We start from the raw sequence: 16197 nt of genomic DNA, 5'->3' as shown, positions 1-16197 counted from the left end.
CTGCAATGCTAAGCAGCAGGGAGTCCTGCTGTGGCTGTCATTGGAACTGAGGTATTGAACCCCCACGTTGACTTGTGTTGATTATGCCTTGATAGTGCACCTTTTCTTCTGTTTTCCCAGGCAGCAAGTGGTGTAGAGCCAATCGTGATGCTCCTTCTGCAAAGACGGTTCATATATAAACCAACTTAAAAGAGAGATTGACAAGCTTAAAGGGTATCTCACAGCTTTGGAATCTTGAGATTGAGCTCCTGCCATAGCACAAGATTCTTGCAAGGTGGGCAAAATTATATGTAATCCTCCTTGAATATCATTCTCCAGCAGTGCAATACAATGCAGAATAGCCAGGTTGCTCAAGAAGTACAGAAAGTGACCTGCTGCTCAACAAAGATACTTTTCATTATATAACCACAGTCAAAATAGCATTCAAAATGAAGTGACTGATGGTAGAAGGGATACTGTGATTTCCTACAAAAGTGCTGCTGCTGTAAGAAGTGCTCTGTTATTAATGCATGACTATAAAAGTCCTGAGTCTGGAGAAATTAATTTATGAAGGACAGAAAGCACAGATAACTTCTACTCTCTGCTGATTTGTAACACAAGAAGAAGGAGACAACCACCAGGATGGAGCAAGGAGAACCAAAATCAGTACTTTTTTATACTACATGTTAAGATATGCTAGTGGTGATGGTGATAATTTATCAAGAAACAAAACTTCGTAGCTGGTAAGAATACCCGTTATTCGTGAAAATGTGTCAGCAGGAATTACTAAACTGATGGGTCAGGCAGTAAGCCAGGCGAATGATTTGAAAGCCAAGGAGGTATTTGGACGGAGTGAGAGGATAATCAACATCTATCTCCCATGACATTTTTGCATATTTTTCTGAAACAAGAAATCCTGGCCACTGACAGAGAGGATAGATGGCAGGTCTGGTACAGTCTGGGTATTTGTGCTATTTTGCATAACATGGAGTGATGATCTGGAGGCAGTATGAGGTAGTTCGTGACTGTGGCTGGACTATGACTTGATAGAAAGAATTTATCAGAAACCAAGTTATCTTTTACCTCAATGTTTTAATGTATTTTCAAACGAATGATTTTCAATAAGTTTTTAGAACTGGGTTCGTTCCACCTGTCTTCAGGCACTAGCCTGACGAAGATGTCAGCAGTGTAAGAAAAGTATAAACAGGTATGTCCATGCTTTCATTAGCAGACAAGAGTGTTTTCACTTCTTATTGTGATCTTTCTCAGAATTTTCCTTTATTTTATCTGACTTGCTAAGATCCCAGTATCTCTGTCTTTCACTGAAAACATTATCTGTTTAATGTTTCCTTAATGGAATATGGATCAACACCAATGGCCCAGTTACAAAAATAGTTTGTGATGTACAGAATATGACATCTACAGACTAGTGAGATTTGACCAGTCACCATTTCACGGTGCAAGCCCTAAGAGTTCCTCTAATTATCCAGAATTTACACAGGACAGAATGAACTGTGGTGAAATGCTTGTTGTTTGCTCACCGGTGGCCTATGCTAGCCATGTCGTCAGGAATACTGAAAGACCACAAATGATCTTTGAACAGGTTCCCCATGTTATATCACCAAAGTCTGTACAAAATCATACTGTTCTAGCCCAAGAGAACCCTCAGAATTTCTGCACAGGAAAGACTTGATCTTTTTGGAAGGTTTTACATTAAAATGATCAGATGGTATTTCACAGAATCACAGAATCACAGAATAACCAGGTTGGAAGAGACCCACCGGATCACCGAGTCCAACCGTTCCTACCAAACACTAAACCATATCCCTCAGCACCTCGTCCACCCGTGCCTTAAACACCTCCAGGGAAGGTGACTCAACCACCTCCCTGGGCAGCCTGTTCCAGTGCCCAATGACCCTTTCTGTAAAGAATTTTTTCCTAACGTCTAGCCTAAACCTCCCCTGTCGGAGCTTGAGGCCATTCCCTCTTGTCCTGTCCCCTGTCACTTGGGAGAAGAGGCCAGCACCCTCCTCTCTACAACGTCCTTTCAGGTAGTTGTAGAGAGCAATGAGGTCACCCCTCAGCCTCCTCTTCTCCAGGCTAAACAACCCCAGCTCTCTCAGCCGCTCCTCATAAGGCCTGTTCTCCAGCCCTTTCACCAGCTTTGTTGCTCTTCTCTGTACTCTCTCCAGAGCCTCAACATCCTTCTTGTGGTGAGGGGCCCAGAACTGAACACAGTATTCGAGGAGCGGTCTCACCAGTGCCGAGTACAGAGGGAGGATAACCTCCCTGGACCTGCTGGTCACGCCGTTTCTGATACAAGCCAAGATGCCATTGGCCTTCTTGGCCACCTGGGCACACTGCTGGCTCATATTCAGTCGGCTGTCAACCAACACCCCCAGGTCCCTCTCCTCCAGGCAGCTTTCTAGACAGACTTCTCCAAATTCAGCCAAAGCACTTAAAAGTGCCTAGACCATATGTGGCTACAGAAAGACAGGAATTCCAGTTATATCTGCATAAAAAGAGTAAGTCAGTGAGTTATAACCTTTGTGTTGCTGTTGCAAAGTGGTTGCTGGTACACAAACATGCTAACTTAAAGGCAGCCAAGAAATCTTGACCTCTGTACTACACCTATTTCTTGGTACTGTCAAAGAGCAATCTAACCACAGGCTGAAAACTTGCCAGATAATTTGATGGGATCTATGGAAACTGCCAAACACCTGTGGTGTTTATAAAAAATTAATAAACAATATCAACTGCAAGCGGTTGAAAACTGAATAAGTTGTATAGGTTCTGTAGATGGGGAAAACAAACAAAAGAGATTTCAACTATGCCATTTGGGCTGTATTGCCCAAATACAGATTCCAAAGAGTTTTAAAACTGTGTGGTCAACAATACACACTCAAGAAATCTGTGGCCATGCGCCAGTAGTAAGTGGCAAAAAAACCCATCCACCATATTTCAGGTATCCTTAATGTTGGTGTTCATCTTTATATGTTCATGTGGTTGTCCTGCACTACAAAAACAGTGATGTGGAAGTTATTGTTGGGTTCCCATCAGGGTCAAAACTTCAGCCAAACATCCAGATATGTTTCAACTCACTGTTTTTCTAGTTCCTTCCATTGCTATCAGAGAATCGCCTTTATACCGAAATGTTTTCAATCTGAGGGTGAGATCCTGTTTATGGTTATGGCAGATTTATATATAAAAGGCATGCCTTTAAACAGGAAGATTTGGCAAACAGGGTAGGACCCAGAAAGGGTTCTAGTTATACTTCTCTTCCACTGCAATTTATGCACGCGTTTGCTACTGTCGCTTGCATAAGTCAAAGAAAGGAAAACAGTACTCTGAGAAATCTGCTTCAACATTTTCTCCCTAAGTACAGGGTCAGAAATGCTTAACGGGGATACAAATCTGGAGGGTACTTCAATGATTTCTGTCCAATATTTAATTCTATAGGATCTTTTTGTCTTAAGTATTTTCTATGTCATTCATTCACCAAGATACCAAATGTGTATATTAACATGAGTAAACTCTAAAATTCATGGAGACTCCATAACTCCAGCCAGACAAGAAGAGGGAAATGTACCAAAACTCCTCTTTAGGAGCTTGCTAGCCTATCTATTGTCAGGATTTTTTGTTGTACTTTCAATGTTGATGCTTCAGCAAAAGTACACTGTCTCTCATAGGGCAGTGGATTGAAGATTTCTGGAGTATTTTTTACTCCCCTACTTAGTTCACTCAAATAAAATAAGCTAGAAAATGAACAAATGAACAACCATCAGCTGTTTTCAATGTATCCAGTGCATGCTATTAGTGTAGTAACATATCATAGCCTCCCTGCAACGTCTGCAGAAATTACTGGTAATTTTGGTATTGATTTTAGAGGAAGGAGGATTGGGCTTTGTGTTATTATATTAATCGTTTGGTAAATATTTCTCTAAAAGGTAGGAATATAGACATTTTGAGGGGTAGACTGATGGTCTAATATCCTGTTTTCAACAGTGGCCAACTCCCAGGGCCTCATAGGAAGGCAAATTCCCTTCTTTCCTTCCCCCTGTGTCTAGTGTTGGTTGTGTCACAGGAGACTAGTGACAGTCTCTCTGATCACTGCTAGCCAGGGAGGAAACCTGATTGATAGCTCTGCTGATTTCATGCAGGTTAGCTCACCATTTCGTCTGACCCAAACCTGATCCTGTATACGTATCTGTCTGTATCTCTTCCTTCAATGCTAGTAACTTCTTTGTTCAGTGACCTGCGGCACCAATGGATCTCCAGGTTAATTATAAAAAGCAATAAGATATTTCCTTTGTACTACTTTAATTCTATTAGCCCACATTAATATCCAGAGCACCTCCGTTTACATTTCAGTTATTATCAGACAGACGATAGTGAAAAACGAGAGCAGAAATAGGGCGATTGTCTTTCAGTGATTTTTTTGTGTTCTTTCTGTTCTTGTTCTGCAATGGGGAGAATAGGTGTTCCAGACAGGTCCTGGGCATTCATTACTATCCAGACCCCTCTTACGTCTGCTGACATTTGAAGAGCACTGCAGTTCTAAAATCAGCAAGATTACTAACTAAAAGACATTGTTAATCAGCTGTCACGCACATGACTCTGTATGTGTGCATGTAAAAAAAAAAGCTTTGGGAGTTAGACAAAGCTAATGGGAAAAGAAAACCCCTTGCAGAAGCTGCATTTTGGAGTAAATACAGCAGCCCTATAGCATTTGCTTTCCATACTGAAATAGTTACGCAAAACAAACAGGGAAGAATTTAAAGACGTCTCTTGAGGTATGCCGTTTCTGTTCTCCCCGACCAGATGAGGATGAGATTCTGCACAAGCAAGTTATAGGATATGTGCCCTTTTAGGCTAACTCAAAGAGGCTTTATAGAATCCCAGGTGTTACGCAGTCCAGCCACACCAGTAGCTTTTTGAGCTTTCAGGTGACTCCTCTCAATGATTTCCAGAGGTGGCAATGGTGCTCTATTAACCTATAAGAAATAAACTTGAAGAAGTAATCTGGGTAGGCCAGAACTGCAGAAAAATGCCTAAGCATGGTGACGTTACAGGAAAGAGAAAGAATAGCAGTTAATCATTCAGGGTAATTCAATTTTCAAGTTAAGAGTAATGATGCCTTTTAGGAATCTATATCTAAAGATAAAATATTAATTAGTATATAACATGTAATTTATATGTCTAAATATTAATAAGTATATATTTATATATATAATTTGGGCAACTAAAAACTTTATCAACAGACATAGTTTGGAAACTTTTTCAAAGGCATGTCAGAAGCACCAGAGATGTGGCCAGGCATCTGAATATAAAGAATAAGATAAAGTGGAGTTAAGAGCAATACAAATGAGAACTGGCCTTCCACAGAGCCTGCAAAAAGTTTGTCCTAATACAGTCATGGATATGCTTTCTGCATATTTCTTTTTCTGCACTTCCCTTGGATTTGAGGAGTTATGTTAGGCACAGTAAATTTTAGGCATATTCTAAAATGCAGGGAAAGCAGAAGAATTTTACAGACTGTTGCCATCCAAATCTCCTGATAGAGTCAAAAGCCAATGGAAGTGAATGGGTCTTTCAAGTAATTTGAAAGGTCTTTTGATCGAGTACTCACTACATTTTGTTGTAGTTTTCTCTGGAGAGAAGCCTGATGGGAATGGTTTCACTGCAGATACAATTTAATTTCATAGTGGAAACTTTAACTTCTGAATTATGAGTGATCTTGCAAACTGGTTTATTTCCCTTTGTAGACCAGCCTTTGTCACTCAAAAGCCATCAGTTATTTAGATCTCATATTATCGTCAAGCAGGCAGAGTGTCAGGAAATCCTGCTCTACTGGCCCAAGTCACTGATACTGTTTTTATCTCTTTCAAAGTCTGTAATATTTCTTGAGAGTGTCTTCCTGCAATAGTTAGATCTGTTGCTCCATGATCAGGACCCAAAAACATGCTAACTCTCAGCTGCATTCTTACCAACTGGATGATGCACCATATGCAGGTGAAGGAAAACCATATTCCACCTTCTGGGCTGATGTGTCTTGAAAGATGACACACTGGCAACCTGGGGAGTGGCCGTCCACATTCACAGGTACAATCTGTGACCAAATATATAAGTGGTTAGGTGTGTGAATCCATTTCCTTCCGAGGACTGGGTCTGTTGTCAGAGGGGCATATTTAGTCATTGTGGTTAAGCTATTACTAAGTACCCTTTAACTGTTCACTCCTCCCTACACTCCCTCCTAATAGCATTACTTAAGTTAGGCTGAGCAATATTTTCTGTATTGATTATAAACTTACTACTTTTTCTATTATTGGAATGACTGATGCACAGAGGAAATGAGACAATTCCTGGTGATGGGATTAGAAAGTTTCACTACACTGTAGATACAGAGGGGTCTGCTATAACGATTTTTGGAGCTGGAGGGACCAAAGTTTTTCTAATGTAAGTCCCCTGCTATCGAGTCAGTGTGACCTGATATTTTATGTTCTTCTTTACATGTTCTAATAAACTTATTTTTAGTATGTATAAAGAAGATAAAGAATAGAGCCAGATTTTCCACTTGTAATTCACAACTTTCATGCACAGTTCCCTGTCTCACCTGTGTCTCCAAACAGGCAATTTTGTGGGAGAGTCATTAAGAACTGCTGAGTTCCTACATGTAGTGTTCCGAGGTGGCGAACGTGGAGGCCCTAAACTGGATGTAGAACCAGGGGGAAGCCACATAACCAAGAACTTCTGTAACATCTGTGTAGATGTTCTAGACAAATGCCTGGTTGCTTTGTTGGATACAAAAATGTTCTGCCCTGGAGCAGAGCTAAGTCCGTCCTGTCTGTTCTGGCCTTCTGTCATAAAGTAGAGCTGAATGGCTTCAAGCTCCGCCAGGGGAGGTTCAGGCTGGATATCAGAAAAAAAAATTTCAGGGAAAGGGTCATTGCACATGGGCAGAGGCTGCCCAGGGAGGTGGTGGAGTCCTCATCCCTGGAGGTGTTTAAAAGACGGGTGGATGAGGTGCTGAAGGGCATGGTTTAGGGATTGATAGGAATGGTTGGACTCGATGATCCTGGGGGTCTTTTCCAACCTAGTGATTTTGTGAAGCAGAATATAGTTTTTCTCATCTTCTCCTTCTATATTTCCTTTGCTGTGGAGAAATAGAGGTGAATTATGTCTCGTCATCCCCTTTACAAGCTAACAGAAGTCAGTCAAATACATGTAGTAATTTCCTGTCCTTAATGCTCCCACACCCTGAAATATGTGCATTCCTTACACTTACAGTAGAACCTACACTCTGCAATTCATTTCTGCCTCTAAAATTTCCTTATTTCCTGCCACTATTAAAAAAATGAAATCCCACTTTTTTTTGGAAGAGATCCATCCTTTGGTAACATCTCCAGGGAGTGTAATATGATTTTAAATGCAGCTACGTAACAATATCGCCCTGGTGCTAATGATGGGGCGTGCCTGTTTTCTACTCTCCTACCTATCTTAACCAGTGCAATTATGTGACCTGGCCAGGTCACACCCCTGTGTGAACAGTCTTGCTGCTCCTGCGCTGCATTATTTTTACACGACTCACATGCTCAACTGTCCGGCTTGCATGGACTGAGTAAACCAAAAGCTACTGCTGAAGAATGAATGACAGACTTTCAGCACTGCACGTGTGGCTTGGGCCACATTGCTGTGGGCTGTGACCTGGTCATTAACTGAATGGGAGACCTACATAGAACAGAAGATAGGGAGATGAATCAAGGGGTGGTACTTTTTCTGCTGAATCAGAACTGGATCGACGCCCTGTATGCTTCAGCAAAATCTGAAGTCATGTTATCTAAATCCCTAAGAAACTGGGACTGAAAAATGACAGTGCTATTTTTTCATTCGTGTGTGGCCGCATATTCATGGTAAATGAAACTGTCCTATATGTGTTTAGATATATTTCATATTTCTTAGTTGATTTTGATAAAGTCCTAGCTTTTGGGTTTTATATTTAATGAAATAAAAGCCTTGACTATAGCTGTGTAAATACTATGACTTACACACATGCTTAGTCAGAAGCTCTCCCAAATAAAGCTAAAAAAAATAATCTATTTTTCCTGAAACACATGACCTTCTAGGGCTTTGGAGCCTTCTTTAAAAGTCTTAGCAGTAATTTTTATTTCACTATGAATAGCTTTTTAACAGCTGAGTCTGCAAATCATAGCTACCAGGTGTAATCCTCATTTTTCTAACTGCTAGATGCACAAATTGTGTGAAATAAAAAAATGCATAAAGGTATATGGCAAAATTGTGTTACTGTTATCATTAACTGGTTGGCTTTGGTGGACTTGCTCTGTGTTCTTGCCTAGGTATGGCTTTGAGTGATTAACCTGTTCTTTTCTGTCTCTTCCAGAGGAAATGATAGTTAACATTTCATTATATTATTTATTGAGCTATCTGGCATTTTGTGACTTAATTGATACATGTTTAAAAAGCGCTTTGAGGTCCTCAGGTAGAAGTAGGACAGCAACTAAAAGCAGAAAACAAAAGAAGAAACCTGACAGTTATGGTCTGTGACTCTACATTATCGGTAAAGATGGAATCAAGCTGTATTGCACGTAACTACAGGAATTTCTTTTTTTTATTCAACTATAACTGAAATAATGTAAAATGGGTACTAAGGGCTTTGCAATTAAAATGTGTATTCTGCATTTCAAACTTGTGGTGTGAGAATTCTGATACATAGTTGTGTATATGTGAGATCAGCAGAAGACGTTCCAAGTAATAATTCTGTAGTAATCCTCTATTAGCCACGTGCCAAGACTATTAAGTGACAACAAGGAGTTCTATCAATAAGTTCGAGAAGTGAAATCATGCTTGTAGCTAAACCAAGCTGGACATTTAAATAGCTGTACTTGTTATGTAGCTTCAAAGGGGTAACTATAAACCACAGGAGCTCCAAAGGCAGCAAAGATGTATTTTCCAGTGAAAGATGAAATACTGCTCAAGACAAGAACTGTACAGTATTATATATTGGTTTGTATATGGCATATAAGGGGACCTATGGCTACTGAATTTGGGGGCTCAATTTCTGATATGCATCCCCTAACAATCTGTGTTCTGACCATTCTCAGGCCAAAACTTTCCTGGCAGCTGTAATGCCCAAAAAAACAGAGCTTGAGAGCTAGGTGATGCTGAGCTAAGTGTTTGTCTAAAGAATACAAGGGTGAAAGCTAGCAGAAAAAAAGAAACAACTCTGAGGAAAAAATAGGTAATCAAACCCACAGGCCTTACAGTATCTGGTTCTGAAATATTTCGCGTGCATCTGTCCATTTGATAATATATTCTATAAATGGGTTTCATGCCTTAGGGATGAAGGCAGAATAGATTTTAATCCCCCTGGAAAACAAAGGGTATTAGAAGTTAATTATAACACCTCATTTTGGTAGCAATACAAATGGGAGTTTATAACCTTAATGACCACAGGTGTGAGTTCTTGTTCAATTTGTAACTGTGCAATTATTCCCAAATCCCACAGGATTAATATTCCAGTTGACCAAGTGTTAGTGAAACTTTTCTTCTTCCTTTGGACTCTGTTAGCAGTTAACATGAAGATGGAGAGGAGATCCTGATGAAAAAAAGTCAGCCTTTTATCGTGCCCACATTTAGGTAATTTGTTAAGGTAAGACCAGGCTACCTGCTCCTGCAGGAATTCTTTTGTTATCTGCTACTCTGTGAGGGTTATTCTACTATTCTCCTTCCTACTCCATGTGTTGTGCGTTCTGTTGTCCACTTGTGACCAAGGGCTTTCCATGTAAAGGCCGGTTGATTCTGTGACATCCTGTTTCATTTTTCCTCTCAGTATAATGATCTTTGGGCCCCCTAGGAAAAAACCATTTCAGTAATGCTGCTGCTGGGGAACGAAGTAGTTGAAAAAAAATGAAGAATGTGTCTACACTTTAAATTTCTTTTAGTTTCAGTGTAATTATGGTAGGTGTTTCACAATAACTATTTCTGCTCACCAGAATGACTGGGAACAAGTATTGACCCCTGTTAAGGAACAGCCCATTGGGTAGGCGACATACTTGTGAAAGAGCATGATCCTGTTGAAGATAAACCTATTCTCTGCTTGCAAACCCACTCTGAAAGCAATAGTAGAACCAGGAGCTAAGACAGTGGAAGATTCACATGGAAGCGACAAGACACCTTTGCACAAAAAACCCGTAAGTAACATGCAGCCAGTCTTGAGTTGACAGAAATCCAAATAGAAGTGGTTGTTGTATCTCATTTGCCTTGGGCTATACTACCTTCCTCAGGTGGAGAAGAGAATAGTAGCTGGGAAAACAGCAGAAAAGATGCTGAATACTAAATGCAGAGCCTTCATTCCTTTCTCTGGGCCTGATCAATGCTTTCTTCCTCAGATCCTTGTCATGCTGATAGCTCAGAATCTTGCCCTAGGGACAGGGATCTGAGAGTCTGAAGAGAACAGAGCACTGTATGCAGAGTGAGGCACTGGTAGTGTGCAGTTTCCATTTTTCCAATGCAAATTACTTCCCTTTCCTCAGCCTTCTCCAAATCAGGAACCAGCATGACCATTTACATCCTAATGAGCAAGGACATTTCATAGCCATAACTGTGTTTTCTCGTGGTCTTAATTATTTCAGGGTAATTCTATCCTTTGGCTGTAAACCTTTTGATTACCGAGGAACTTTCTGCTCGTGGCAGATGCACAAGGCTGCAGATGTGTGTGCCCCCCAGCCTGTGTACAGCGGCACAGGGCGACCGTGTTCCCTTAGCCCAGATCCCGGAAGAGCTGAGCATCTGAAATGCTGAAACCCACACCTGCAGCTGGGCTCAGGGCCAGCTAATTCCAGTGCACTCGCCTCGCCTCCTTGGTGAACCTTTGAGACTGTGGCTTACGCTGTGGCTCATGCATTGAAACGGGGACCTGCGGTGGCACAAGACCCAGGGCAGGGAGGGAAGGAGCATGCTGGTAGGATACGTGGAATATTTCCAAATAGAATATTTTGATTTAAGCTTAAGTACAGTTAAGTTTTGTCTAAGCAGCTGTGTTTTTTTGGAAGTTAGACAGAATGTCCCTCTGAGAACACGCTGTCTTTAAAACGGTGTTTTCCAGATACTGTTTGTTCTTTGAAGATAACGCCTGGTGTTCAGTGTGATCTGTGCTGAGCAGATGTCCCTTCTGGAGCCCCTCTGTCTGGAGTTTGCACATATCTTAAAAGGCAAGGTCAGGCAGAACTGGAGCCAACTCCAAATTAGCAAGAGTTTTGACTATTGCATACAATTAAAATTAGACCTTGAAGAGTAATAGCGTATGTATAAGATTTCTGGGAAAATGTATCCATAGACAGGTGAGTGGGAAATCCTGTTCTGTCCCAGCTCTTGTCTCACTGCACACGATTGATGGAGATCATTCCCTCACCTCGCCCAGGGCTGATAAGGGATGCTCACTCTCTAGACCTCGAAAATGAATCTTAGTGGAGAAGGACTTGGACTTGCTGGTTGGTGAGAGGTTCAACACGAGCCAGTGATGCACTGGCCAACCGTGTCCTGGGCAGCACCAAAAGCAGCATGGCCAGCAGGGGAGGGAGGGGATTCTGCCCCTCTAGTCCTCTCTTGTGAGACCACATCTGGAGTATTGTGTCCAGTTCTGGAATCCTCAACATTAGGAGATGGAGCTGTAGGAACAGGTCCAGAGGAGACTACAAAGATGATCAGAGGGCTGGAGCACCTCTCATATGAGGACAGGCTGAGAGAGTTGGGGTTGTTAATGCATTAATCTGTTGGAAATGAATGATTTAGGTGACAATAGTAACTTATTTTTATCAATAGTTCCTAGAATACAATTTCCTGATATATTTCTTTATAACTTCATAAAGGAGACATATAATAGTGTATCCTCGACATAAGAAAGAGATGAAATTGTTGGAACGGGCCCAGAGGAAGCTACAAGGATGATGAGAGGGTTGGAGCACCTCCTGTACGAGGACAGGCTGAGAGAGCTCGGGTTGTTCAGCCTGGAGAAGAGAAGGCTCCAAGGAGACCTTAGAGCAGCTTCCAGTACCTGAAGGGGCTACAAGAAAGCTGGGGAGAGACTGTTTACAAGGACTTGTAGTGACAGGATGAGGGGGGGCAGAGTTAGAGCAGACACAAGGCGGAATTCCCTCCCTGGGAGGGCGGGAGGCTCGGCGCGGGGTGTCCGCGGTGCCCGCTGTGGGCGGCGTTGGGCCCGGCCGATCCCTCGCTCCCCCGATTGGCCGGTCCGGTCCCCGCCCGGCAGCGAGCGGAGCGGAGCCGCGATGCTGCGATACAGCTCGGGGCTGACGGTCACCGCCACCCCCCCGCGGCGGCCGGAGCGGCGCAAGGTGCCGGGGGGACACGGGGGAGGGAGGTGTCGGGACCCCCGGGACCCCCGGGACCCGCTTTTCCCCCGCGCAGCGCTTGCCGCTCGGTGCGCGCGTTGCCGACGGGAAGGGAAAAAGGGAAAAGGGGGTTTGGGGGGTTTGGGCAGCGCAGACCCCGCTGGGAGCCCGCAGCCCCCCAGAGCCGGCTGGAATCTGCCCTCCCCGGCTCTGCGTGATCTGTCGGGGACACGGGGCAGGCGGGTGGGAAGGACCTGGTGGTCACCAGCGGCTCCCCAAGTACGATTTGCTATTGTCTTTCTTCCTAACTTCATAAATCAGGCATATAATAATGCATCATCTGTCGGGAACTAGTGATTTATATGGCAAGAGAATTCTAGGATAGTTCGGGTTGGAAGGGACCTTATTGTTATCAGCAGTTCCTCAAGTATGATTTGCTGATGTCTTTCTTCCTAACTTCATAACCAGTCATATAAAAATGTATTATCTGTTCAGAAACCGTAATGATTTAGGTGGCAGTAGCATCATGGGATAGTTTGAGTTGGAAAGGGCTTTATTTTTATCATCGATTCCTCAAGAACGATTTGCTGTTGTCTTTCTTCCTTACTTTGTAATACATATAATAATGTATTTGTCGGGAACCCTAATGATTTAGATGGCAATAGAATCATAGAATACTTAGTGTGAGAAGGGACCTTATTTTTATCGTTGGTTCCTCAAGTAGTATTTACTGATGTCTTTCTTCCTAACTTTATAAATGGCACATATAATAATGTATTAATTTGTCGGGAACCCTAATGATTTAGATGGCAATAGAATCATAGAATACTTAGGGTTAGAAGGGACCTTACTTTTATCATTGGTTCCTCAAATAGGATTTACTCATGTCTTTCTTTGTAATTTCATAAACAAGGCATATAATAATGCATTAATTGGTCAGGAACCATAATGACTTAGATGGTAATAAAGTCATAGAATAGTTTGGGCTGGAAGGGACCTTATTTTTATTATCGGTTCCTCAAGTACAATTTGCTGTTGTCTTTCTTCGTAAGTTCATGAGCAAGACATATAATAATGTATTAATTTGTTGGGAAATGTAACGATTTAGCTGGCAATAGTAACTTATTTTTATCATCAGCTCCTCAACTACTATTTACTGGTGCCTGTCTTCATAATTCCATAACCGAGATATACAATAATGCATTATCTGTTGGGAACTGTAATGATTTAGATGGCAGTAGAATCATAGAATGGTTTGGGTTGAAAGGGACCTTATTTTTATCATTGATTCCTCTAACAGGATTGACTGACGTCTTTCTTCGTAATTTCATAAATGAGACACAAAATAATGCATTATCTGTGGGAAACTGGAGTGATTTACATGTCAATAGAATAATAGAATACTTTGGGTTCAAATATACATTATTTTTACCATGAGTTCCTCAAATACAATTTACTGATGTCTTTCTTCATAATTTCATAAATGAGACATACAATAACGCATTAATCTCTTGGGAACTGTAATGACTTAGATAGCAATAGTAACTTATTTTTATCAACAGTTCCTTGAATATGATTTACTGATGTATTTCTTTGTAACTTCATAAATGAGACATATAATAATGTATCCTCAACATAAGAAGGAGATGGAGCTGTTGGAACAGGTCCAGAGGAGGCTACAAGGATGATCTGAGGGCTGGAGCACCTCCCATATGAGGACAGGCTGAAAGAGTTGGGGCCATGCTCAGCCTGGAGAAGAGAAGGCTCCAAGGAGAAGAGAAGGCTCCAAGGAGACTTTATAATGACCTTCCGGTATCTGAAAGGGCTACAAGAAAGTTGGGGAGAGACTGTTCACTAAGACTTGTAGTGATAGGACGAGGGGCAATGGGTTAAACTGGAGAGGGGCGGACTTAGACTAGACATAAGGAGGAATGTCTTCACCATGAGAGTGGGGGGGCCCTGGAACAGGTTGCCCAGGGAAGTTGTGGCTGCCCCATCCCTGGAGGTGTTCAAGGCCGGATTGGATGGGGCTTTGGAGCCCATGGTCCAGTAGGAGATGTCCCTGCCCGTGGCGGGGCCGGGGGCGGGGGTTGGTACTGGTTGATCTTTAAGGTCCCTTCCAAGCCAAACTATTCTGTGATTAATCTGTTGGGAAATGCTTCTAAAAAGTTGTTAAAACTCTGGCAGATACGTCAGGAATGTCTTTACAGCCACCCTGCTTTAAATACCCCTTTTTGCTGCTGTAATCACAGCACTGTCATTTATTGTGAGTGAGGATTCCACATGTGAAGAAATAAATCAAAATAAGTGATAAGTTTCTTCTTACGAAGAAATACAGTTGTGTGATTGTGATGCTTCTTGAATTACTCAGTGATTATTTTGACGCTCCAAAAATATGAGTTTATAATTGAAACAATGAAGAATGTAATGTTGACATGTTTTACATAATAGTTTGAGGGTTGGGCTCTTCTACAGAAAATCCCTGGCTTTCCTAAAAATTAAATTGCTCGTATATGTGGAAAAATTAAGATGACTTATCTTAGTTATGTTCCTTATGTCTTCCATGTTTCATTGAGTTTTCCTGTTTTAGTGTTAAGAATTTGAACCTAAGAAAACTTGTGTTTAAGTGATACTTTTCTTATTTTCATCCCCCTGATACATTTCCTGGGGATTATGTGATTTGAAAAATTTTCTTAAGGAAACTGGTAAAAACCTAATTTGCAAATAAAAACCACTGGGAAGCTGCTGCTTTGTTTTGCTTTTATGAAATGCGAGTCCCTTACCATGAGTTGTCAAAAGAGGGGAGGAAGACAGTTAGATTAACTGCTGAATAAATTAAAGATGTTTGTCACATTCCTGTGTGCCTGTGGTCACAGGAAAAGTGCCCTTTAATTGTGTGGGGAATCTCTCGCAGCAGAGACTTCATAAGTGGACCAGCCTAATCAACATATAAATGAGCAAAGAAAGTGCTTTCTGCTGTGTTTTTAGGACTGAAATCAAACGCTCCTTTTCTGCTTTCACCTTCAAAAATCTAGAACTAATGTTGGTTCTTGGGCAAAGGGAGTGATCTTTTTGCCATTGAGCTGGTAGGTTAACAGTTAGTTGCTCAGCGAATTGTTATCCCCAAACGATTATATTATCAAGCGTTAGAAAGATTAACAGTATTAAATTCTGGTGATGTTAACTCTGTAGTTGATAGAAACTAGATAATTATTGAACCTGTGGGAGAGCTATAAAATCTTAGAACGGGACTATTCCTTAGTAGAACAGTGTATATTTTTCTGTTGCTGGACTAGTAACTTTGGTTACTAGTTGCTCGTTATTTTAATGCCAGCTCTGTAATTATTGTCTCTTCAATGCCTTTCTGGGTGCTTTGTTTTATAGAAGGTGGGAAGAAGAGGCTGAAGAACATTGCTCAAACTGTTGTCTGTATTTGTTTTAAGTTGCACCCTAGTGATTTGAGTAGGATGGTAAACAAGAATGTAGATTGTGCATCTGGGCGATGAATTCTCAGCATTTTTAACTAACCTAGATTGGCTCGCGTCTATGCTGTCCCACTATCCTCTTAGAAATTGCTAAAAGAGCACGTCTTCACCTGTTAATTTTGGTTGCACTCAGCAAACTTCTTCTGTCTGGTGTTGTGCCGGGATGAACCTGTCAGTCTTTGTTTTCCTGCCTGTGTATTTGTTTCACAGATGATGTCAGATGAGCTCTGGAAGTACTGCTCGTGGGTTGTTGGTGTCAAAAAGTGAGGAGCGAACATAAAATGTTGCCACAATTAGGATTACTTATTGCTGGCTTGCCAAAGCTACAGAAGCTTCACATCAAACTAAAATCCAATAGTCTAGAA

At 41.6% G+C, this 16197-nt stretch overlaps 1 protein-coding gene across 2 annotated transcripts in view; it reads left to right on the top strand.

The window, feature by feature from the left end:
• The first annotated feature begins 12267 nt into the window (after positions 1-12267).
• Positions 12268-16197, top strand: part of MYZAP (myocardial zonula adherens protein) — a 64220-nt gene continuing 60290 nt past the window's right edge. For both annotated transcript variants that reach the window (XM_069866912.1, XM_069866911.1), the window contains exon 1: positions 12268-12350. In XM_069866912.1, the coding sequence (XP_069723013.1) occupies positions 12285-12350 (66 nt within the window). In that variant the 5' untranslated portion in view covers positions 12268-12284. The remainder of the gene's footprint in view (positions 12351-16197) is intronic.

Source organism: Phaenicophaeus curvirostris, chromosome 12 (assembly GCF_032191515.1).
Source record: "Phaenicophaeus curvirostris isolate KB17595 chromosome 12, BPBGC_Pcur_1.0, whole genome shotgun sequence".
In the NCBI taxonomy this organism is placed as follows: domain Eukaryota; kingdom Metazoa; phylum Chordata; class Aves; order Cuculiformes; family Cuculidae; genus Phaenicophaeus; species Phaenicophaeus curvirostris.
Note: the sequence above shows the minus strand (reverse complement) of the source record. Positions and strands in the feature narration are given on the sequence as shown.